This window comes from Fusarium fujikuroi, chromosome FFUJ_chr01, assembly GCF_900079805.1.
Source record: "Fusarium fujikuroi IMI 58289 draft genome, chromosome FFUJ_chr01".
NCBI lineage: Eukaryota > Fungi > Ascomycota > Sordariomycetes > Hypocreales > Nectriaceae > Fusarium > Fusarium fujikuroi.
In genome coordinates this window covers 258,204-283,671 of record NC_036622.1, presented here as the reverse complement: position 1 = coordinate 283,671, position 25,468 = coordinate 258,204, and the positions used below count along the sequence as shown (strand labels likewise).

The 25,468-nt window shown below is 38.7% G+C and overlaps 7 protein-coding genes; 3 read left to right on the top strand and 4 right to left on the bottom strand.

Moving 5' to 3' along the window:
• Window positions 1-646: 646 nt before the first annotated feature.
• On the top strand, window positions 647-2,263 carry FFUJ_01988 (related to transcription activator protein acu-15; the record flags this gene model as incomplete). XM_023567974.1 has 4 exons in its annotated part: window positions 647-958; window positions 1,010-1,134; window positions 1,198-1,537; window positions 1,691-2,263. 4 exons carry the CDS (start codon window positions 647-649, stop codon window positions 2,261-2,263), a joined length of 1,350 nt encoding a protein of 449 aa, XP_023423614.1.
• A 147-nt stretch (window positions 2,264-2,410) lies between these two features.
• FFUJ_01989 (related to isoamyl alcohol oxidase) lies at window positions 2,411-4,534 on the bottom strand (the record flags this gene model as incomplete). XM_023567863.1 has 7 exons in its annotated part: window positions 2,411-2,590; window positions 2,647-2,877; window positions 2,930-3,613; window positions 3,667-3,847; window positions 3,899-3,922; window positions 3,979-4,397; window positions 4,445-4,534. 7 exons carry the CDS (start codon window positions 4,532-4,534, stop codon window positions 2,411-2,413), a joined length of 1,809 nt encoding a protein of 602 aa, XP_023423613.1.
• A 395-nt stretch (window positions 4,535-4,929) lies between these two features.
• Window positions 4,930-5,310, bottom strand: FFUJ_01990 (uncharacterized protein; the record flags this gene model as incomplete). The annotated part of the gene is made up of 1 exon (XM_023567752.1): window positions 4,930-5,310. One exon carries the CDS (start codon window positions 5,308-5,310, stop codon window positions 4,930-4,932), a length of 381 nt encoding a protein of 126 aa, XP_023423612.1.
• A 2,180-nt stretch (window positions 5,311-7,490) lies between these two features.
• Window positions 7,491-7,896, bottom strand: FFUJ_01991 (uncharacterized protein; the record flags this gene model as incomplete). XM_023582449.1 has 2 exons in its annotated part: window positions 7,491-7,571; window positions 7,624-7,896. The coding sequence occupies 2 exons, from the start codon at window positions 7,894-7,896 to the stop codon at window positions 7,491-7,493; spliced, it is 354 nt and encodes a 117-aa protein (XP_023423611.1).
• Window positions 7,897-9,204: 1,308 nt separating this feature from the next.
• On the top strand, window positions 9,205-9,803 carry FFUJ_01992 (related to hydrophobin; the record flags this gene model as incomplete). XM_023582338.1 has 4 exons in its annotated part: window positions 9,205-9,367; window positions 9,421-9,525; window positions 9,579-9,643; window positions 9,690-9,803. The coding sequence occupies 4 exons, from the start codon at window positions 9,205-9,207 to the stop codon at window positions 9,801-9,803; spliced, it is 447 nt and encodes a 148-aa protein (XP_023423610.1).
• Window positions 9,804-12,694: 2,891 nt separating this feature from the next.
• FFUJ_01993 (probable organic hydroperoxide resistance protein) lies at window positions 12,695-13,249 on the bottom strand (the record flags this gene model as incomplete). The annotated part of the gene is made up of 1 exon (XM_023582227.1): window positions 12,695-13,249. One exon carries the CDS (start codon window positions 13,247-13,249, stop codon window positions 12,695-12,697), a length of 555 nt encoding a protein of 184 aa, XP_023423609.1.
• A 10,398-nt stretch (window positions 13,250-23,647) lies between these two features.
• FFUJ_01994 (related to salicylate 1-monooxygenase (flavoprotein monooxygenase)) lies at window positions 23,648-24,898 on the top strand (the record flags this gene model as incomplete). The annotated part of the gene is made up of 1 exon (XM_023582116.1): window positions 23,648-24,898. One exon carries the CDS (start codon window positions 23,648-23,650, stop codon window positions 24,896-24,898), a length of 1,251 nt encoding a protein of 416 aa, XP_023423608.1.
• Between the last annotated feature and the right edge of the window lie 570 nt (window positions 24,899-25,468).

Below are 25,468 nucleotides of genomic sequence, written 5' to 3'. Positions count from 1 at the left end.
ACCTTGGGATTGAACTAGTTACTAAGCACTATTACAGAAGTACAGCCGCCACCACTAGAGGTGGGGTAATGGCTTTGGCCCCCTGTAAACTTGGACCTTTCAACCTCCTCTAATGTCCCATTCACAAACCGAATCGTCAAGCGCAAGGTCTACTCGTCGTCGCCCTAGAGGTCTTGTAGCATGCCGTCGATGCAAGAGCCGCAAGCAGCGCTGCGATAATGAGTTCCCAGCATGTTCGAATTGCCTCGCTGCGGGGGAGAAGTGCTCCTATGGTGCCAAGCAAGCGTACCCAGCAGAGTATGTGAAGTCTCTTGAGCGTCAAATCTCACGGCTGCAACAAGAAGTAGCCTCCCCGCGACAAAATGCCGTCACTCCAACGAGCCATTGTTCTATTCAGCAACAGATACTTGACTCCTAATCTGGTCCAAATGAGACTGAGCCCACAAACTTGAACGGCACCGCAAGTTCGGACTTGGAGGCCAGCGCTGGGATTGTTGCTCCTTCGCCGGATTCTTTTCTGGGGACTTCAAGCGGGTATCCTCTTACCAAACTCCTTCGATCGGCATTACCCTCAGTAGGTGCACGCCAAAGTGATCGAGCAGAAACTTCACATCGAGTCAATGTCGCGGCACGGTCTTCAATAGGCATGCGTGCCAACACAAGGCAGCACTCTCAGGGCAGCCAAGTGTCTGACGGCTCAGACCTTCCCAGCAAGGAAGTCGGCGACAAGCTCATTGAGGCCTACTATGCAAGGGTGCACCCAAAGCATCCCTTCCTGCCTCGGAAAAGAGTCCTGTCGCTACACGAGGCTAGACTTGAGCTCGTACCAGCGCATAAGGCTGTGCGTTCCGAAGTTATGTGGAGCAGATGCGACTATGCAACCTTGCAACTAGTATATGCCATTGGAGCACGTTACTTGCAGCTGAGCAACGATGATGATCATTATTCGTCTCCAAAGGTTAGGATTTATCCCCCAAGACTATCTACATATCTGACTTGAGAAACCCAGCGACACTATGCCTGCGCGATGGCAGATGCGGACAGTATCTTTGCAACAGGTAGTCTCGAGAGCTTGGAGGCGATGCTTCTGCTCACGATATATCAATTAAGGTCTCCGACAGGTCCTGGGGTCTGGTAAGCAACCACCGCACAATTGGCGGAGATCGATCACAGAACGAGCAATCTAACGACAATCAGGTGGATGATCGAGATAACAATGCGGTATTGTATCGATAATGGCCTCCATCGACAAGCCACCAACATCCCTCCAACTCTCGATGAGAGACGGAAACGGATCTTCTGGACGACATACATGTTGGAGAGATCAATCGCGCGGACCATGGGTCGACCTCACTCTATTTCCGATAGAGATATTGACGTCCCGCTCCCAGCCAACATCGACGATGAGCTGGGCACTGACGAAGCCATCCTTGCAGCAATTTCTGAGTCGAAACAACATCCTTCTCAGATCACCACACTCACGCCAGCTATTCATATCTTTCGGCTGCAACTGATCGATTCCAAGATTTCATATACGGTATGTCGCGTTGACAAGGATGTCTCCGCGATAAAACCGCACAAAGTCGATCGTCTTCGACAAGCTTTGGAGGAATGGAAGGCTACTATTCCTCAGACTGATCCTGAGAACAAGCCTCATCCTTACCTCACGACAGATTACCATATGATTTAGTACCATAAAGCCATCATACTCCTAAACCTGCCCTTCTTACCCACCCTCACGCCACAAAGCCCGACCTTCCACGAGGTCGTCCACTCCGCCGGACAGGTCTGCTCCCTTTCAAAACGCCTTCACGACCAGCAGACTTACATCTCTTTTTCTATGCTCTCGCTACATGCCAACTTCGTCGCCGGGTTGGTAATGGTTTACTGTTTCTGCCTCGATTCGTCAATCTTTAGTCCCAAGTTCAGCAGCAGCGTTCGAGCGTGTAGCACGATGCTGTACATCATCTCCGAGCGATGGCCGAGAGCGGTTAAGGCTCGAAACGCATTTGATAGGCTCGTCGCTTCTACGATAGAAAGTGACCACGATGCAAGCAACACTATTTTGACATTTGAAGATAATTTACAGGTCTCGCGGGATGACTTTCAGCCTGGCCTTGTGGCAGATGAGCCGGGACAGCTAGAGGTTTGGAGTAACTTCGAGTCGATACTTGGAGATCATCACATTGATCTGGGAACTTGGATGCATGATAGTATCTTTGACACGATGGGCACGTTTCAGTCGATGGATTGGACGGAGTAGGCAAACGTAGTCATGCAATTACAATATTCGCTCAACTATATAGTAAATGGCCATAAGCCTAGGTCTTGCTACCATGTTTGATGGCGCCTCGGTCATGTCCGCATGGAGGGATTCTCAAGGGGAGTGCTTAATAAAAGATGGCTGAGTTTACCAAGGGTTAAACGCTCGGCAAAGTCTACCATCATGTCGCTGGACCCAGTCCTCACTACCAACACACTGAGGACACCACAGGAGGCCTTTAGGATCATACTTCTCCTTGATATCACGAAGTCGTGCGTAGTTTGGTCCCCAGAAAGACCACTGCCAGTCAGGTTCGATCGAGTTTGCCTTATTTACACCAATCAGCCAAGTGCGTCGAGAGTGATCCTAGGACACCATGTTACCTCATTCAAGTAGGCGCCTTGCGCAAGATCCAGTTCCTTCAGCAATGCGAGTTTTCTAAATGTCATATCATGAACAATATTTCTGACGTCAGTGTCCATTGTAGCGTCAGTCCAGCTTTGGCCTGTGATCAGATGGACGGTCGCATTTCGCCAGGAAGGATGTAAAGAGTTGTTGACAGGCTTGGGGCTAATGGTGAGGGTGCCGGATATAGAGAGGTTAGGCAAGCCATTCTGAGGGTCTGTTAGCGCTGTGAATACGACAGGAGCATGGTGACGTGTGTACCGATGGTGCCTCCTTAGTAGGGCCGATCTTCTTGTATACATCTGCAAACTCTTGTCTCTTTTCTGTGATTGTCTGACGTGAGATCAATCGAGAGGCCCTGATGCCGTAGCCTGCGCTGACTATCCCAATGTCGGGCAACACCTTGAGCAGACCCTGCCAAGTGCTAACTGGGATCTTTGTCAAAGACCAATTAATCCTACTGCTGGATGCTGCAAGAATTTTTCTGAATGGCTCAAGAGCATCGTCATAGGTCTTGTTAGAAATGCCAAATCCCATGAAAGATCCACTTAAAGTCAACACCTCAGCTTCAGGAGGACCTGTCACGGTATAATAACCATGGATACCAGCGTCTTGAATCGCAGGAAAGAGCGTATGGGCATCTGCAATGAACTTGTAGAACTCGTCTTCCGAGGTCTGGTTCTTGGCTTTGATGTCATAGCCTCCTATGACCACTTTCGGCGCGTGATAGGCCTTGACGGTCAGCTTTGTAATGACACCAAATGTGCCTCCGCCGCCGCCGCGAATAGCCCAAAAGAGATCCTGGTTCTGACACTGGTTGGCAATTAGGACGTTGCCTGCTGGTGTGACAATCTCTGCCTCGAGGATGTTATCCGCCCCCTGACCATATTTTCCTGTTGCAAACCCGTGGCCGCCTCCAGTGGCCCAGCCGGCAACTCCCACATCCTTTGGCAAATGTCAGTCAGGCACAGGCACTACGAATGATGGACGATACTCACATTGCTGGTACCGCCAACCGCCAACGCGTTCTGTGCTGCCAAGAATTCAAACATCTCGCCGTCTTGAACACCGGCACCAACGGTGGCTGCCATACGAGGGCTTGGGGCGTCTTGGGCGTTGGGGCAAGTCAGGTTAAAGTCTTGACGTAGTTCGATACTCTTCAGGTTATGGGTCCAGATTCTGACACGGAGGTTAGTATTGCGCGCAGATTGGATTACAACTTTCACTCACGACAAACTACTATTTCCCAAATTCCTAAACTAGGTTAGTGGGTATATATGTATAAAGATGCCATGGTGATCCTGCTTTACCTTCCGTTACCAGCATGGCCAGTGTTCTTGATGACCAATCGTATATTATGTCTACCAGCAAACTTTAATGCTGCAGCAACATGATTTACCGTAGTAGCGTTGATAATATAGGCGGGAAGCGCTCCACTTGAGCAACCTCGCTCACCAGCTTCTACGTTGCCGTAGATGCTGGTTCCGTTCTTATAGACTGGAGTGCAGCTAGCGTTGGCCCATTCGGTGTGTAGACTGGCAGGGTCGCTAGAGTGGAACTTTGACTCAGGCCATTGTTTAATGACCCTATCACAGGCAGTAGGACTGTAGCTAGGGTGGGACTTGTAACAAACAGCACCTGGTGGGATGTATCGGATCAGATGTCTGTTGACCGTAGAGTTCAACGAGTCCCAGGTTTTTGAAGAGGGCCAACAAGATTCACGAATTGTCTGAGAAACTGTTAGGGGGCGTACAAGTAATATGTAAAGTAGCTTACGCATCGACATTGGTCCTCTGCATGTCTAGACGTAACCAATGACCCGACCACCGCAAGCGCGGGAACGCAGACCTTCGACAAGAGACGCATCTTGAGGTTCATCTGGCAGTATGTATAAAGAATGAATGAAGCATTTCCCTAAACCGAGACAATCCCATTTTATATCAGCAAATGGCCGATCGCTGATGTCATTACTTGTGAACGCTTGACAGTATTGTATATAATACGCGGAAAAGTCAATGCGAAAAGTCAGTACTTGGGTGTATAGAAGCGAAAATCCATAAAATACGAAAATTACCTGAACTAGGCTAGCATCCCCTCACCGCTGACGTTGCCCTCTGTGGAACTTCTCTTATGAATACTGAATACGCGTATAAGACGGTGGGGAAAACGAGGGGCGGCAACACGTAATCAATAAAGTTATTCTCCACGGGCAAAGTGCACGATGGTTGAGCACATAGTATAGCAACGCACAAAACCTGTCATTAAAAGTATCCAAACAACCCAACAATCATTACCACAAGCAAAGGAGGAAACACCCAATGCTGTGTCTCACCACCGCCGATAATAATCCGACTCACAAACCCATCAGTAATGGGCATAGCCAGCGCTGCACTCAAGGCCTTGGCCATGAGGTTCTCATCCCCTGTAGTCCAGATGATGGAGATCAACACGCCGACAGTGATGTTGCGAATGCCCCAGATCCGCATGAGCGCGAGACTGAACTTTTTAGCCAGAGGTTCAGTGGGGATGGGAAACTCTAGGCGTTGGAGATGGTCGTTTGGGCGGAGGGTGGCGTTGAGACCGAGGCCGACTATCATGAGGCCCAGACCGAGACTGCCGTTGAAGATGATTGGGTGGGACATTTTGGTATTGGGGATTGTATTGTTTGCGTTGGTATGTAGTAAGTTTAGTGGAGTAAGAGTCAAGTTTGAGAGCTTGGAATGTCTTGTGATGAGATGTCACTAATATCAGACAGCATCAACCAGCACTTATATAGTAATTTTTATCAATCTTCTTACTATTAGGTTCTATTCCTCGCTGATTTGTAAGTCAGTCCAGCTAATGCGGGCTCGCGGCAGTGTTGATAGCAAATCCATCAAGTCAGATCTTAGCCTCGATAAAAGTTGCTTCGGGTGGGGCATGTTATGCAATCAACCAATGATGTCCCGACGCAGTTTCGCCGAATTCCGTGATGATAAATTTCCGGATTTTGCGTTTCGGCTTCGGAGCCATAGACTGCTTATTTCTACTTAACTCCATGCCTTTACATGATAAGCTGCAATTCGCAACCTTCTTGAGATCTTTCTTAACATTAACTTATCAAGGAGAAAGTATCAGTTCCATAAGCTTTCAGTCGATCTACAAGGATTGGTGATCAATGATTGAGACTGTTAAGATTCTGGCAATGAGTTCCCCTAGCTACCTGACCCCAGATAGTCCTCGTTGACGCTCATGCACAGGTTTTCAGTTGGCCCGTATTCTTTCCGAGTCACCAATGTTAGAATTTTAACAGTGCCCAAAGTTTAACGTCATTGCGCACGATCAGCTACGCAGTTGTATAGCCAGCACGAAGTTAAGTAAGTCAGAATTAAAGCTTAATCAATAAGAAAGATCTCCGATTTAGCATTGGCGAGTAATCACTTGACCCCAATCCATCTATCAAAGTTTATTCAAGCTTCATATCTCCCATTGGAATACCGCAAACTTCACTGTCACCAAGCTTTGCCCAACAATATCGAGACCAGCTTTGCGATTCAGATACAAAAGGTAAATACTATAAGGGTCTATCTTATTGTTTCTCATCAATAAATTTCACCCTCCCCCCATCTTCTCCTTTATCTTTCTTCTCCTTTATCCTCTACTCAAGCTTCCCCCGCAAGACCAATATCACCCCACAAATCAGGCCTGCAAGACTCATCTCTCTCAGGAGTTCATTCAAAATAACTGCAATCACAATGGACATCCGCAGCAAGGTAATCGCTTCGGTCACCGTGGGACTTATCACTGGACTCTATTTTAGCGATAGCATTTTGACGCCCTTTGGTCTAGGGCTTCATGCAAGCAAATACCCCGGCTGCACGTTGGCGGTGAACTGCATCACACGTTTCTGCGCCCAATTTGCTGTATTCCTGCTCGTACTTTGATCTCACAGTTCACAAAGACCCGCCGGCATGGCGAAATGACACCCATCTCCTTATCACTCAAGGCCATGATATAAAGGATTTCTCCAACTGCACCGGCCTTGTCAAAAGATCGCCTTTTCGCCTAGTGGCTGGTCCTCTATCTTACTACTCGAGGCTGTCTTCATCATTTATACTCCGATCTACCGATAGAAAGATGCTCACCCATTGGCATTCGTGGCGGCTTATCGCATCAATATTCTTCCATCGAATTCGACAAACTTCCCTCTCTTTTCAGCACAAGTCGCCCTCGACGTATCAAGTCAATCCTTTACGTTTCAAATTATAAATTTATCCTTTCCTTACAACATCAAACAGACTGAAGTTCAAATGAAGTTTTGACCTCCATCAAACTTGCCCATGGTGGTGATTGCGAAGCTGAAGACTTGCTCGATTCAAAGCGTGCGCAGCCAGCTGCCTGCTAGAGAGCCATAAGCGAGAGCTTAACGTATCAGCTTTAATAAGTTATAAGCCTAGTTTGTTGTTTGCAGATGACACTTGTGGCTGAGAGCTCAAATTATGACAGGGAATTTAAAATCACTTTGCCTTAGGAGACGAGAAATTCCAACAACCAGATATGTTTTCATTGTTATGTACTCAACAACTAACTAGATCCCAAGAAATGCTTGCCAAGAAGCGTGTGGATGGTAATGTTCGAGGGCGGCTTGGCCAGAGCCATCCCCTACCAGAACCGGTAGAAGCGAATGATTCCATATCAATCTCAATTCATTCATCCATCGCGTAGTAATGATCGTAAAGGTTTCGTGTGTCAAATGATCGTAGATCTTCGTAAGTATCGATGTATCATAGTCAGTGACTCTCAAGTGCCGAAGTCACCATGATCGATAGAGGGGTAAAACCCTTTACCAGCCGAAGTTCTTGACAGTCTTCTTGATGGTGATGGTGCCACCGCCAACGTTAAAGTTGCAGCCCTGGTTGCCGTTCTACGTCCAAGTTAGCAGGTCGCATCCAAGTCTGGGATGTTAGTGTACTTACGTTGTTGTTGCAGCACATCTGGATACCGTTGCAAACACCTCCAAGGCCACCGTTGGTGAAAGAAACACACTCAACATCGGCCTTGTTGCCAGCGGAGGTGCAGCAGTAGAGAGACTGGCCGTTGCCGCACTGGTTCTGCTGATTGTTGTTGTTGTTGTTCTTGGGGGCAGGAGGAGGAGGGGGAGGGGGAGGGGGAGGAGGTCCGCCGTGAGGAGAGGCGAGAGCGCCAGTGGCGACGGCGAGGAGAGCAAGAACGGAGGCGGTGAACTTCATGTTGAAGGTTGGTAAGAAGTGATTGTCTCGAAAGAGAGTGTTGAAGAGTTGATTTGAGATCTGAGTTGATTGCTGAGTGAGTGAGTGATGAAGAAAAGACGAGTTTAGGGGGAGAATAGTCGTCCTTATATACACATTTTGGTCTCACAGAAATGCAAGTCTTTTTCAACTTGAGACCTCATGATGCCCTCTCTTGACGCCCAAGTGGACTTGTGTCAGCTGAACTTGAAGCTATCGAACTCTTTTCCTGCCTCTTAGACCATAATGAGCGCCGAATTCATGCAAAGGGAAGCCCAACGAGAGGTTGGCTAACTCCACAACTGAACAAACATCGTGAAATCGTTGGAGGACAGGACAAGAGGCTGGATCGAGACCCAGGTCTAGGTTGAGCCTCATGCGATAGTCCGGATGAGCTGAGTCCAATACCTCACGTTGAGTCGGCACCGAGATTCCGAATGATCCGGTGAGGTGAGCGAAAGACACAAAGACGGCTTCTCAGCCGCAACGACAGCCTGTGAGTACAGCACATGTAATGCATAAAGGTAACCAACGGAGACGAGGATGCATCGGCGAATTAGGCTTCAATGACAGAGTGATTCATTGGTTGTGTTGGTCAATTCGGAGGCCGAGACCCGGATCAGCAGGGGAAGATGGACCAACAGATGCGAGGGCTTGACGCATGTAACAGCACAGATGTTGCAGCACGCCTAGAGTCCCGGGCCTCACAGCACAAGCAGTGCGCCTCTGTCTACCACGAAACTCCAAACACTTGATCTACTAGTCTTGAACTCGGGAACAATCAGGGTGCAGTGACTTGGAATCACGTGTAAGACACAAGTCGTTTAAGACGGTCTCAAAGAGAAGAGTATGGGGATACACGAAGGAGAGTTCAATAGATCTCGTCACAAAAGCCAAAGTCCCAAAACTTAAAAGCTTATTCAGTGGCTCATATCATGGCTGGCTGAATATTGGTTATGGCCGTATACCCCGGATCACCATGCATATGCGCATTGACCCAACGCCGACATCCGCAGTCCCCAACACGAGCAGACCAACCTTAACACAGACGGCACTTATGTCATTTATTGTCATCTTAACGTCCACAGTAACAACGGGTGCCAATTTGGAATTTCAGCTTAGGGGGCATGTACTTGAAGACATCTGCACAAATACCAGTCTCTGTCTCCCTCAAACTATCTTCGGCATCACTACTCCACTCGTTCACATTACTCGAGTACACACACACACTCTCTCTCTCTCTCTCTGCCACTCTTCTATTTTCAGCTTCGCCTTGTGCCTTAAGCTATCATGCAGCTCCAATTCTCCACCATTCTCTACGGCCTCGCCGTTCTGCAAGGCGCTATTGCTTCGCCTGTCGCTGAGCCGGCTGTTGAGGTTGAGGCTCGAGACATTGAGCCTAGAGCACCTTCCATGGGAGACATTCCCTGGCCCAGAATGCCAGCTCTTCGTCGTAAGTTCACTTGGAACTGAGAAAGTGATGAATCTAACTTGATCTGCGTGAAGGAGCCAAGAAGGGCAGTGACAAGAACTGTCCTGCTCCGACTAACAACCAGGGCAACGCTTGTTCTTCTGGAACTCAGTACTGCTGCACCACCAGCGCTGACGGAAGTAAGTTTTCCTCTTTTTCTCTCCTACTGTGCGAATAACCTGACACCCTAAAGCTCAAACCTGCTCCAACTCTGAGGTCTGCAATGCAAAGATCATTTGCTGCAACAACAACAGCGGCGTAAGTACCTTATCCCCGTTCCTCGCGCGTCTCTCACAGTAATCAGTTCCAAATGTGCATTGGTGAAATTGACTTCAATGCGCCCGTGACCATCAACATCAACATCTACAAGGGCGGAAAGGGTGGCAAGGGCGGCGGCTACAAGTCCATCAAGGAGTAAGCGATTATCTTGTACATACTACCCAGAGTCTTGTATCTACGCTTGTTAGCAGTACCTACTTTCGTTTCTCACACTCCTTTGATGATGGATTGGGATGATGAGCTTGGCCGATGGGACAGAAGAGGGTCGTACATACTATTTAGTCAACCTTAGCTGTCCAAAAAAGGCGATTTGAACCTGAAAAGACTCTTCTTTGCTCCGTACTTTCGTCAGACTTGTGAAAACATGGGGTATTGTGGATCACGAGCTTTGCTTAGCGTAGACCCAACCTGGGTAATGTTTGGTGAGAAATTCCATCAACGCCCAAGACGAGAACGGCAATTCAACGGTCGAGAGCCTCTCATCGCACTAGCACAGACCATCACGGTAATAAGCATGGCTTGCGCTAAATCGAGGCTAGCTGTTACACGTTCTGGTGATACCACGTTGAGCCGCCCTGCCACGTAGGATAATAAAGCCACTTTTGTAGAGGTATCGGCCCCTCGGCATTGCGATTTGAGGCACGTTTGTTGTTTGTGCCTGAACCTGGTACCTGGGCTTGAGATCCTTGATCGTTGTCAGCCTTAACATAAGAGTGAGATCTTAGTGTCCAGTCAAGAGATAGACGAAACCTGGCAAGTCCGGGGAGTGTCAATGCGTAGGATCAGCGCGCTAGTCTCAGATCGATCTTCAAGTCTAGACTTGAATCAAGATGTATTAATGACGTTGATTTCAAATCACGCCATTATTAGTTCCGAGAGAAGCAGAACGCTAATAGACAATAAGCTATTCCCAAAAATCCGGTTCAGTTGAGAAAAAGAGCCCAAAGGGGTCGTCGTGGTGGATCTAAAAATACCTCAAGTGTATGTTCAACAACGACGTCGACGTTAGTGGAAAGGAACACCCGCTCTTAGTACGCCCAACGGCGATCGCTTCGGGTATGGCCAGGGCCCGTATAGAGTGCCACAGAAGAAAAAAACGGCCAGTGATTCCTTGCCACAGATTTTAGTGGCGGGGGACTGGCGCGACAAGGTTTCTGCTACTGCAAGCCTTGCCAATAGCTGCTCGATAGCCCTGTCAATAGTTTTGTAGCTGACAGTTCCCAGAGCCAATGATTTGGGGATGTACACAGGGAATTTAAATTTAAGGTGGACACAGGATCTGTGAATTGGGTTTGATTTCGTCATGGTCTGATCATTAGATGCTGTATCTCTTGTAGGATAGCAATGCGAGGATACGCGAATGAAAAACATATTTCCCAGGGAATTGAAACCTCGGGTAGACTTGGGTTATTGCATTTTGTTATTGTAACACCGGCCTCGTATATTGAACCGGGCTGACGGGTTTGTGCCGTATTACCGAACGATCGACCCAGCAACCCATTTATCGTGCCGTGATCAAGCAGTGAGACGTGGCCAGGATCAAATGGTAGCAAATAGCCATTGATGACCCTGAACGCATTGCATTACCGTGCATATCCAATGTTTGCTCGTAACGCCTCGTCAGGACCGTTTCGGCACAACCACTAGCCAGAATCAAAACTCGGATGTCTTTGGAAACATCAAGACGCTACTCACTTAGCAATCAGTTTTAAGCGAGGGGGGAGAAATAAAGTATCACTAGACTCTCAGCTAGACCTTGGAGCTCCCAACTCAGGGTCCAAAACTTCGTGATGATACCCCTGTAGCTTACTTTCACCGACATCCGGTGCTACATTACCCCGCAACATGGCTTCAACATGTCGCTTTATCAGGACCATATTGTGACTAATTTATTGGCATCGTGGTAACACTGCATCTTGCATATGGTCAGACTAAACGCAGAAGAGGCTGGTGTTCTATCCCCGGAAATGCATCTGCCCAGGGCCCAAATGTTCACCGAAAGCCTTCGGATCCACGGCAGTTGGCAATCCCTGCAACTCCAGTCCTAGAGCCTCATTTCACAACTCAACCACCGCTCGCGAACGGAGGTCTGGATGAGGCCGTACATATTTCACTCTTCTTAAGGCCCAAAGAGAGTCAAACCCGCCCGGGGTCTTGAGAGAGAAAAGCCTAGAGCTTCTCGGCCGGGAGTCGGCGCATCCGTCTAACACTCCCCTTTCGGAAACATATGGATACCTATTATGGCCCGCACGTGTCAATTGGTTTCCCCTCTTCAGCCTTCAGGTGAGGCTGATCTAAAATCTCACTACGATTTGATTGTTGAGGCCAGGGTGCTCGGATCGGAGTCCACTTGGCGCGATGTTACCCAATGTGACAGGACCGAAGTGAAGACCTCGTTTACTTCATACAGAAGGTTTGATTCAGTAAACGGGGTTATATGGGTTCATGTAGGTATCATTAGTCAGTAAAAGTCTCGGAGAATGTCGGATGTATCATGAAGTATTGGGATGCAAGAATCTACCTTCAGCTTGAATCAGACGACAGATGGCATAAGTTCGGTAAGGACACAAGAACCATGAGTCACAACCATAGCTAAATAATATAATTCCAATAATAGCGCTGATACAGATGTCAAACCGTTCTGGGCGTAGTGTGCACCTCTGTGCAGCTGGGCTTTAACGTAGATCATCTCTTATCTGTGTCTGCTACCCTAGATACGACTAATAGGCCTTATCGCAGAGCCGCGTTATATCTTCAAATGATTAAAGCATAAGCCAGAAAAGAGCATACTATATCCGTGCTTTTATTACGTATTAAATTTCCTAATCTTATGGAATATTTGTTTTTACTACTATCTTACTATTTTGTCCATTGTTAAATAAGCAACATCCTGAAGACAACTGTCGTTGAATTATTTGATTGAAGTGATTCCGAGTCTAGGTAAACAAAGAAACTAATGCATTTCCCCAATCAGTTCAATCTAAAAGACACAACTCAAGATGGACTTGGACATATTGACCTTATCTTCAGTTAATCCAGCTTAACAACCGTGCACTCTGTCCAGACGTTGCCTTCAATGGCCCTACTGTACGGACAAATCTTCTTCGTCTTCTCAACAATAGACTCTATCTTCTCCTTCTCCAATCCCCTGACCATAATCTTCATATCCACACGAAGATGCATATCAAGCTTCTTCATATCACCAACAAGATGGACCGTCGTCTCAACAATACTGTCCTCAGGCGCAGTGGGCATAGTGATGCCGTCCTTGGCGGCCACGGCATTCATGGCAGACTGGAAGCACGCGCCGTAGCCAGCGGCGAACATCTCCTCCGGGTTAGTCTTGCCTGCGTCGCCGGGGCCGCCGAGGGCTTTGGACATGGTGAGGTCGACGTTGAGAGACTCTGCCTCGACATGACCCTTGCGGGCGCCGACGACTTTGGCGTGGGCGGAGTAGAGGATGGGGAGGTCTTTGTTCTGCTGGGTGCTTTGAAAGCGGTGGGCGATGATTGGGGATCTGAGGAGGGTTGATGGATTGGGGCGCAGGGCTGCGCGGCGGAGAGATTGGGAGATGCGAAGAGACATGATGATTGATTCGGATGGTGTGAGTTGTTTGAATTATGAAGAGTTCATGGTTTGGTGTTGACTTTTGTTTTATGACGGTAAAAGTCATGAGTATTCGAGTCAAGTCAACCAAGTCACCATTAGCCTTAGAGTCGCGTCTCTGTAGCGACGGACTACGTCATTGATCTGGCCCCAGCAATGTAAGCGAATAAGCCATTATAGATTTATAAAATGAAAACTACAACTATAATATGTCACGATGCTTATGAAGATAAAATAAAGCAAGTTTAGAGAGGTAAGGAATACCCCGTCAGACGAGGTCAGCATATGCCAAAATGCCGCCATTGTATTTAGAAATGAAACTTGAGCAACACACGTGACTCGCACGAGTCTTTGATGGAGCTAATAACATTAACCAGCCTAATTGAACCATTGGGATGATTGTCTCATGTAGGTGCATGAGAAATGACAGAGTTCTGGGTTTGCCATCTTGTACAAATAGATGCTTCATGTCTCATATGCTACCTGCTAGGTAACGTCAGATACGGGGAAACCGGCCACCCCCAGAAACCGGCCACCCTCAACAAAACACCAAGAACAAGATATAATCAGGAACTCAATTAATTAACTACCACCACATTTTTCTAATTTAATGAAATTTATATCAGTAAATATTTAGATAAAATTAAGTGCAAAGATCTTTAAGTTTTAATTTTCTGATGCGATTTAACGTTCTTTATAGTTATAACACTTTTTGCATCTATTCGCAAGCCTTTAAAATTATCAGTACCTTCACGAACTTAACGTTTCCGTTATATATAACTTTCTTTCTCTTTTTTAGAAGATATTCCTCTTATTCTACCTATAATATCGTGATTTCTCGTTTTTAACGCTTAATCAGGAAGTTATAACTGTTAAGTTAACTGCCAATCTTCTGGAAAAGTAGCCTAATAGCTAGGTCATTAGAGATAATACTTAGGATAACTTAGAGGACTTAATGAAGCTATATAGATAATTAAGGAGTTATAAGAAGACTGGAATTCTTTGGTTTTACTGGGAAAATAGCTGTAATAATAGGAGCAGGTATCTTAGGAGTCTAAGTAACTATTAGGTTTATTAGGACCTTTGCCAGATTAACTGGCTACAGTCCGGTTACTTTCTAGCCGGCTAGGGCATTTAACTTTATAATAGCTTCCTTTCGGGCTTTATCGTAATTATATAAGAAGGTAATCTTGCCGATATGACTCAAATCTGCAACAGAAGCAAGATCTAAGAGGAATTTTCGATATGCCCTCTTTAACAGTCTAAAGACTGCAACATCTAACAGTTAAAGGATATAAGAAGTATATGCTAGAAGGAAAAGCATGAATATATTATTATTATAACACTTAAATAAGAAGTTATCAGTTATATAACTTCTATAACTGTTAAGGATTAATAGATAAGGTTCTCTGGGATTCTTAGGCTTTATCGACAGAATAAATACCATTTTCAGCCAAATTAACGCAATATAGTTATTTATCTAGCCTTTCTTGCTGCTAGTAAATTCCCAGTCTTCTAGAAAGTCTAATTTCTCTAGAAAATGCTGTTATTAAACTATTTTCTCTTTAAAGATCACTAAAGGTCTTAGGACCTTTCCTATTGCCGAAATATACTTAAGGATCGTAATCTAAAACCTCAAACCAGGCTAATAAATAAGTACTAACTTCTTATCCTTTAACCTAATAAAAAGACTATTCAGTCCTATCCCTTCTATTATGCCAACTTTATCGATATTATATCTGTTCCTTTGCTTAACTATTTAAACTGCCGGCATTAATAATAATATAAAGAAAGCCTTAATAAGTTTAGTAGATACTCTATTATATTAATTAGAATCTATATGCTTCTCTAGTAAAGTCTTTACTTCCTTATTCCTGTTTATAAAAGCAGATAATTAGTATTTTCTGATGCCTTCTGGAAAGCCGTTATGTATTGCAATCTGGTTTATAAAGTGTTAGACCTGCTGGTGTGATATAGGATATCCTAGGTCGGCTTAGACCAGTATCCAATCTCTTAGATGCCTTTCCTAAATAGCTAAGAGCTTTTAATTGGGTTTGTAAGCTTGTTTTAATGTTATGGCACCTTTAATCCGATCTTAAAGGGTAGAACGGTTATATTACGACCCCAGCGCTTATGTCACGTATATACAAGGGACCTATAAATTTACCTAATAAAGACGCAACCGCCTAAACCAACTATTAAAAGGTATATCTAATAACAGACTAATCTAATACAGGACTAACTAATATTAGACTGATAGCAGTCTAGGAATACATTGCATTAAGACCGATAATAACCTTACTTACAGTTAGCCCTACCAGAAGATACTTTAGTATATAAAATATACCTATTTATACTTTTATAGATTCTAGCTTACTAACTATTAATAAAACTTCTTTATATTAATTAAGCCTAATATATATTAAATCTACTATTAAAAGATATAACACTTTAATAATTACTTAATATTATACCCTATATAATTTACTAATAATAAACCTAACACAGCTTAGTTTATCTACAGTTAGGAACTAACTATTATATATTAATAGCTCTTATTTAGACTGTACTGTATTATACTAAGCAATATAAATGCAATAGCTGCATTAGTCTAACCTATCTAACAGTATCTTACTGCACCTATTAACCATCCCCCTACTAATTAAGTTATAGAAAATAATAATAATAACTCTTCTAAAAAAGAAAATAAGGAAGTTACTTAATTTTAATAGTAAGTCACTAATATAACTATTAAAATAGCTAAACTTTATTAAATACTTATAAAAACTATAAACCTTTAAGCCTAATAAATAACTAATAATTAAAATAGACTTTAAGAAATATAAAACCTTATAAATATTATAGTAGCAGGTAAAGATACTAGAGAAATACTTAAGCCTAACCTGCCTAAGCTATTTAATAAAACCTCTAGTAAACTAATTACATTCCTTACTTAATATAAAGCCTTTATAATCTACTACCTAACTTAATTTAAAAGAGATTCTGCTAAAACTATATATATTATAAAATGCCTTAAAGGCATAGCTATATAGTGGTTCTAACCTATTATAGAGGACTATATCAGTAAACCTAAATTAAAATAATAACCCTAAATATTTATACTTTATAATAATTTCAGTATATTTAAAAACGCACTTAAGTAAGCATTTAGAATAATTAATAAAAAAGGATATATAGAATAATATATTAAATCCCTAAAATAAATTCAATTAGCTTTTAAATATATAACAGAATACTAGCAGCTAGCCTTAAAGCTACCCTAAGATTAAGATATCCTTATATTACTTTTCTTTAATAGACTTAAAGAAACCATTTAAGTAGAATTATATAAAATACCCTAACCTAATACCCTAATTAACTATATTAAAATAGCAGTAAAAATTAATAATTATTAGTATACCTAAAAAACTTAAAATAATAAAAATAACTAAAGATAATAAGGAAATAAACCCTACTATAATATAAACTAAAAAAGACAATAAAATATTAATACCTTTTATAGAATAAAATCTAAATTAATAATAACTATAGGAATTACAGCTAGAAATAAATTAAAACTTACTTACTAGAACTATAATAAGAAAGGCCATAAGGAACCTAAATATAAGAACCCTATTAAAACTAACTAAAAGTATAAACTAGCACCTTATATTCCTAAAAGTAAAAAGGTAAATATAATAAAAAAGAATAAAAATAACAATAAACTATAAATAGCTATCTAGACTATTAATATAACTAAAAGAGATAGATATAATAAAACCTAAATACTATTTATCTAAAACCTAATAGGCATTTATATATAAGATCTATTTTTTAATAAGAAAGAAACTCTTAATAAATACTACCTAAACATCTTTAAGAAATAAAGATCAGTTTTAGGATATATTATACTAATAATAGAGATTCTATATTAAAGTATCTTAAAAGAAAAGAGAACTAAAATAAATAAAAATAAGAAAAAATTATACTATAAAAAGAAAGAAGATAAAATAATTTATCTTAAATAGAAACCTATACTGCAATTAAATATATAACCTACTTAAGAAAGAACTATCACTATAATTAAAAAAAGAAAAAAAGTTAATCTTAACTTAAATAATAAACTTAATACTAATTTAATTTCTAATAAAAATATAAATAAAGCACTATTATAGATATTCCAGAAGGCAGAAGCACCCCTTAAAATAGAAAAAGGCATTATCTAATATAATCCCTACTTAACAGTAAATAATATCCCTATTAAAACTATATTAAAAAGACCAAATTAACACTATAAGGATCCAAACTATATAGAAGCTTCTAGACTTACCTAAAAATCTAAAGCTAAAAAGATTAAAAAAAAGATAAAATAAAATATTTAAAATATAAAATATATACTATAATTTAATAAATTTAGAAATAAAGTATAGCCTAGTAAAGTAATTAAATATACTAAATTAACTAAAGAAAAAGTAATTATAAAATAAAATAATACTATCTATATTTAATTATATATAAGAAATAAAATAAAAGACCTAATAACACCTAAAGAAGAGATTTAAATTAAAGTAAATTCTAAAAGATATATAAATTACCTAAACTACTAGCAGATATCCTAGGTATTATATACCTAATATCACTACCTATAGTATAGGCAGGAAAAAGAAGTAAATAACTGCTTTCTAATATAGATTAAAGAATATAGGAAATAAAAACCCTACCTAATTATTAACACTCTAGGATACCAAATTACTAGAAGATATAGAGGGACTTAAGTAGCTAAACTTATAGCATATACCGAAACCTAAAAATAAGCCCTAAACTATATCTAAAATATAAAATAAATTATAAAATAGAGAAACTATATCTAGTAAGAATAAGATAAAAAAAAAGAAAACCTAAATAAAGATATCTATAATGCCATTATAGAAGTAAATAGGCTAGAAAAAGGATAAAATAAAACCCCTAAAACCAGCTAAATAGATAAATTACTACAGTTTAATAATAAAGCAAAATAATTAATATAAAAAGTAAATATAGAATTTTAATATAAACTAGCTATATAATATAACTGCCTTAATAATATTAACTGCTATAAAAGCAAATATAGCTATAATTACCTATAGGGAAAAAGAACCTACTATCTATAATAGAGCACTAAATAAGCAAAAGAGCAGAAGAAAATAAACTTCCCCTAAAAGCTCTATAAACTACAGTTAGCAAATAATAATAAATATACCTAAACTTAAAAGTTAGAATTAAAGGCAAGTAGCTAAATATACTTATAGATAGTAAAGCCATTATAAACCTTATTTCCCTTAAAATAGTTAATAAGCTAAGGCTACTATAGAGAGATAAGGAGAAACCCTATATAATATAAAGCAGAAAAGGGAATACTTATACTTATAAAAACGGAAAAATTACCTAAAAGATTAATTACTTAAAGGTATTTATTAACAGAAGGAATTAAGGCATTAACTTTAATATTATTCCTATATAGAAATATAACTTAATACTTAAATATCTATAGCTAATATATTATAACCTATAATTTAACTAAAGAACTGGCCAGGTAACCTATAAAGATTACCCTTTAGATAATAAAAACGATTTAAATAGCAATAATATAAAATCTTAAACTTTAACTAATAAGAGTAGTAAAAAATAAAGCAATAAAGTATTATCTATTCTAAAAAGAATATAATATAAGTTCTATAAAGGCAGAAATAAATATATTAAATAAATAATAGTAACTCTTAAAGGATAATTTAAGTAATTAAATTAAGATCTTTAAGAAATAAAACAGATTGCTAAAAAGGAATCTAATAAATAACTTAAAAATATACCTATAAAGTATTAAATTTATAAAAAACTATTTTAAGAGAAACTAAAGATAAAGTTACCTTAGTATATAAACTATAATATTAAAATCGTATTAAAGGACGGCAAGAATCTAAAATTCTTCCTAATCTATAACCTTATTTAATTAAAGCTTAATACACTTAATAAATAAATAAAAGGTATATTAAGGAAAGAATATATTAAAACCTTAAAATCCTTAGCTAAATATTTAATTATATTTATATTAAAACTAAACTTAAATAAATTATAACTTATAGTAGACTACTAATAACTAAATAAGATTATAAAAAAAGATAAAATGCTATTACTACTTATTACTAAACTTAAAGACTAACTATTTAATAAAAAATAGTTTATAGCACTTAATCTTAAGTCTACTTATAACCTTATTTAAATTAAAGAAGGCAATAAATAAAAAACGGCCTTTAGAATAAAATATAGATTATTTAAATATTTAGTTATACCTTTTAGATTAATAAATATACTAGCAGTATTCTAATATATAATTATAAATATACTTTAAGAGTACCTTAATATCTTTATAGTTTACTACCTAAATAATATCCTTATCTTCTTTAATACAAAAGAAGAGTATATAGAATATATTTATAAGGTCTTAAAAGCACTATAAGACGCCAATATACTTATTAAACCTATAAAAAGTCATTTCTATTAAAACTAAATAATATATTTAAGTTATAAAATCTTATATAATAAAATTAGGATAGATAAGCGTAAAATCGCTATAATAACTAAATAGAAGGCATCTATAACAGTTAAAGAAATACAATCCTTTCTAAAATTTACTAACTATTACTAATAATTTATTAAGAACTTTAGCAAAATCGCTATACCACTTACTAAAATTATTAAAAAAGATAAGACTTTTAAATAGAATAATAAAGCCTAAAAAGCTTTTAAATAGCTTAAGATAGCTATTATAAGCAAACCTATTTTAATTATATTTAATCTAAAATAGTAAGTTAAACTTAAGACTAATACTTCTAACTTTACCTTAAGAGGATAAATAGGGCAATATAATAATAATAGTATACTATATTCTATTGCATTTTATTTTTATAAGATATATAGAGTAGAACTTAATTACCCTATCTATAATAAAGAATTTTTAGTAATTATTAACTGCTTTAAGGAGTTTAGATATTACTTAAAAGGAAGTAAATACCTAATAAAAGTATTTACTAACTATAAAAATATAGCTTACTTTATAATAATATAGAAATTAAACTAATAATAACTACACTATACTAAATACCTATATAAATTTAACTTTACTATAGCATACTGTAAAGGCACTAATAATAGATATGTAGATACTATCAGTTAATAATACAATTTTAATACAGAAATTATTAAAATAAAATAATAACTACTAGAGATAAATCCTAAAGGAGAATATCAATTTATATAACCTATTAAGATAATAGTAAGAATAACAGCTATAAAAATAATAAATAAAAAACGCAACTTCCTTTATAAATTTTATTTATATCTATTATATAGATATTAAGAAATAATAAAAATACTTAAAAGACTATAAAAATAAGAATATAAGGTTAAAAGAAAAGAAGTTAAGAAAGTTATTAAATAATATAACTTATATACTAAAACCAAGGCATAACAATATAAACCTTATAGATAACTATAACCTTTACTAGTAGCATAATAACCTTAGGACTTAATTATAATAGACTTTATTATAAAGCTACCTTTATTAGAAAAACCCTTAACTAGAATCTTCTATAATAGCATTATAGTTATAGTTAACCGATTTATAAAATTCTTATATTATATACTATATTAAGAATCTACCAATATAAAATAACTTTCTTATATTTTTTATAGATATATTATTAATATATATAGACTACCTAAAGAAATCCTTTCAGATAGAGGAGGCATATTTATAGTAACATTTTAGCAATCACTTATAGATAGACTTAAATTAAACTATTAACTTATAACAGCATTTTAACCATAAGTTAACAGACAAACCAAACAAATAAACCAAATATTCAAATAATACTTACAGTATTATATTAATTATAAATAAAACAATTAGATTAAGAAACTACTAATAGCCTAACTTGCCTATAATACTATATATAATAAAAGTATAAAGCTTATACCAGCCTATATAAACTTTAGATTTACACTAAATGCATATTATAATATAAGATAAGAAAAATCTATTAACCTAGCTGCTATTATTAAAAGCGATAATATAAAAAACCTATATAAAGAAATAAAAATAGAACTTGAATTTATTAGAAAATAAATAAAAAACTACTATAACCTAAAACGATTAAAGGGACTAACCTTTTCAGAAGGAAATATAGTCTACCTAGCTATAAAAAACATTAAAATAGACTAACTAATACATAAATTAGACTATAAATTCATTAGACCTTATAAGGTATTATAAAAAATCTTAGAAAATAACTATAAATTAAATCTACTACTAAAAGTTAGACTCTATTTAATCTTTTATATTTTATTACTTAAATTAGCAGCAGATATAATATAAGTTAAAACTAGCAATAAACTATAAGAAATCTTAGGACTAGAAGTCTATAAAGCAGAAACTATTAAAGATATATATAAAATTAATAGTTAAAGGGAATATTTAATAAAATAGAAAAACTACCTAAAAAATAAAAATATATAGAAACTATTAAAACACTTAATTAACGCCTAGAGACTCCTAAAGAAGTTTTACTAAAATTAAATAAAGGTAAAGTATTAAGGAAATTATCCCTTAACCTAAAAGCAGACCAGTTAATATTATTTAGAATATAATTAACTTAAAGGTTCTCTACTAAAGCACTCTTATATATATCTAATATAAATAATAAATTATCTTACTACTCTACCTCTTATAAACCTTAATAAGTAGCTTTAAAATATTTCTCTTTTACCTAATTTTAAATTTTATAAATACAGGATAAATAACTAGCAGCTTTAGCAAGGCATATTTATAAAGCTACTATCTCCTCATAAAGCTTAAAAAGATCCTTACTTACTTAATTTTTATTATTCTCTAATTTCTTTTCTTATTTTATTAATAATATTACTATAAAATCAGTAAAAACACTAAATTAGAAAAACATAAAATAACTTATATAAAGAAGCAATATAAGTGCTATTATAAGACTTTTTAGCCTAAATATATTTACTATAATGTAAGGAATCTATAAATATAAAACATTTTTTACTCTTACCTATTTAAAAGCAATAAGTATATAGTATATTGGCTTTTTTATATATAAATTTAACAGAAAGCGCAAGTATTTAAATTTTATAATCTTTCTAAAATATCTATTTAGAGATACAGTTAGATATAGCAAAATATAATAATAAAAGGTTTAAGTTAGGACTTACTAAAAGAAATATAATATTAATTAAAATAATAGGCCTTAAAGGCAAGACTACTAAAGAGAGGAGATTATATTATAACCCTAATGCTTATATTACATATATATAAGGGACCTATAAATTTACCCAATAAAGATATAACTACCTAAACTAACTATTAGAAGGTATATCTAATAATAGACTAATTTAATATAAAACCAACTAATATTAAACTAATAGCAGTCTAAAAGTATATTATACTAAGACTAATAATAACCTTACTTATAGTTAGCCCTACTAGAAAATACTTTAGTATATAGAATATACCTATTTACACTTTTATAGATTTTAGCTTACTAGCTATTAATAAAACTTCTTTATATTAATTAAGCCTAATATATATTAAATCTACTATTAAGAGACATAACACTTTAATAATCGCTTAGTATTACGCCCTATATAATCTGCTAATAATAAACCTAGCACGGCTTAGTTTATCTACAGTTAGGAACTAACCATTACAGGTTAATGCCATAAGCTGCAGCAGCTTTATTTATAGAAATTCCATCTATAACTATCTAAAAAGTAGCGCTTATATCTTTTTTAGTAAATTTCATCATTCTGAATTAATTGATATAGTTTACAAGTTTCTACAATTAAAATTGGTAGAGTTATAAATTAATTAAAATATTATAAATTAGGTGGTTAGGTTAAAAAGCGGGTGGCCGGTTTCTGGGGGTGGCCGGTTTCCCCGTATCTGACGTTAGTCCAAGCATGACGACAGGAGATAACCTTACCATAAACAGTAAAGTCTGAAAGTGATCAACGAACCTTGACTCAGTCAGGTAAGGTGAAAATCACCAGCTCTTTGATTGGACAGAGCGTTCGTTCGGCTCGCACAATTCTCCGGTGATAGCTCCAGGGTAGTCTCATCGGAAAGTAGAAAGTCCCGAACATTCCAGCCGGATGATACGAAATTGACTAAATGGCGAAGTTATAGAAAAAGGCTTCTTATTTAAAGATATATAAATACTGTAAAGACATTTCATAGGGATTCAACTTAGCAACATCTCAGTAGAATTTTATTTCACCACTTGTTCGCTTGAAACTACAAACTCATTACTCGTTTTTTCCATCAAAATGTCACCCGCTTGCCAACACAGGATCTTGATCGTCGGAGGAGGACTTGGAGGACTCGCTCTCGCTCAGGGGCTCAAACACACGAGTCCATCTGTACCATTCCACATCTTTGAGCGTGATTCATCCGCAGACTTCCGTCCCCAAGGTTATCGCATTCGCATAAACCCCGACGGCGCGGGTGCACTCCGCAAACTGCTCCCAGACAATCTCTGGAAGGCCTACGAAAATACCTGTGCCCTCTTCAACCCAGCCATGAGCGGTCTCGATGCTGTCACTGGTCAGAAACCAACACCGTCTGGTGAGCGACGCGGTCCGCCTCCGATGCCGGAGGGGAAGTATTATAACGCTGATCGTGTTGTTCTTCGAAATGTGCTCATGGAGGGGCTAGAAGATGATATCAGCTTTGGAAAGACGTTCAAAAGCTATCGCGTCACCAGTGATGGTGTCGAGGTGACGTTTACAGATGGCACCAAGGAAACAGGAGCCATCCTGGTTGGCGCCGACGGTACCAGATCACACATTCGTCGGCAGCTGATGCCGAATTACACTGTCTTGGACACCGAGTGCGGAGCGATCTATGGAAAGACATTCACCAAGCCCGAAACTAGAGCTTCGATGGCCAACGAATTCTTCGGAGGAATATGTCTTGCTGGAGATGGCAGCAAGCCTGGGCTCAAGCTCTTCACTGATACGATGGAGTTTCCTCGAGACCTAAGCTTAGACGAAAGGGCCAAGTATAGAGTGCCAGATGACTACGTGTACTGGGTACTATGCATCAACAGACCCCTGCTGGGAATCGCAGCAGAAGATCTCCACGGCCTCGATGCAGCGCAGTCTGTTGAGACGACACTGCAGATGACCAAGAGCTGGCATCCAACCGTCCGTTCATTGCTGCAGAAACAGGAGCAATCTGCATCGTCGACGCTTGCATTCTTCGCATGCTTGCCAGAGACATTCAAGCGGGAATGGGACGAACTGGTCAAAAGCCCCGACTGTGCGGCAGTGACGTTGCTAGGCGATGCAGCACATCCAATGACACCTGTTGGAGGTGTCGGTGCCAACTCTGCGTTCCAAGAAGCAGCGGATCTGTGCAGCGTTATTACCCGTGCCTCGTTTGGTGCTGAGGCGCTTAAAGACTACGCCAAACTGATGACGGAGCGTGGCGAGGAGACGGTGGGACTTAGTGGTGGTGGTGCAGAACACATGTTCCAAATGAAGCCATTCTCTGAGCTGAAGGTGGCATCCTTCTAACTCTGTCGGATGCGCTATTAACTCACCTGTACTTCCAATAAGGAGGTGCCGAGCTGATGGCCTATTAAACACTTGAACACTTCTTCTAGGCTACATAAACTTTGTCTGTGCTAGAGGTTTACCTATTTCTAATAGTCTTCTAACGTGGGTATAACATGTTTCCCTAATTAGGTATCTAGTATCTAGTTATAATTAGTAGCATAAATAGCACCACTTTCGTTGATATATCAACCATATACGAAACAGACACTGCGGCCTTGAAACTAAATGAGTGTGAGCCAGTTGACATCTGTATTCTGTCTTACGCCAGACGCGCCTCCACCAAACAACGACTCGCGACAAAATCAAATGAGTATGCTAAGTCCGAGTGCCGAGTTGATGACTAAATGGACTGCGCCCACTTACACAGTCGGAAGAAAAAACAATCGAGAACAATCGGAGACTTAGTGAGCTTAATTTGGCCGTTGGTGGTCTGCAAACTCAGCCACCAAAAAGAACAATGTCTAGCGCCGTGACCTCAACAAGAACAATATTTAGCGTCGCAAACAAATGCTGGTTTCACATGAGAAT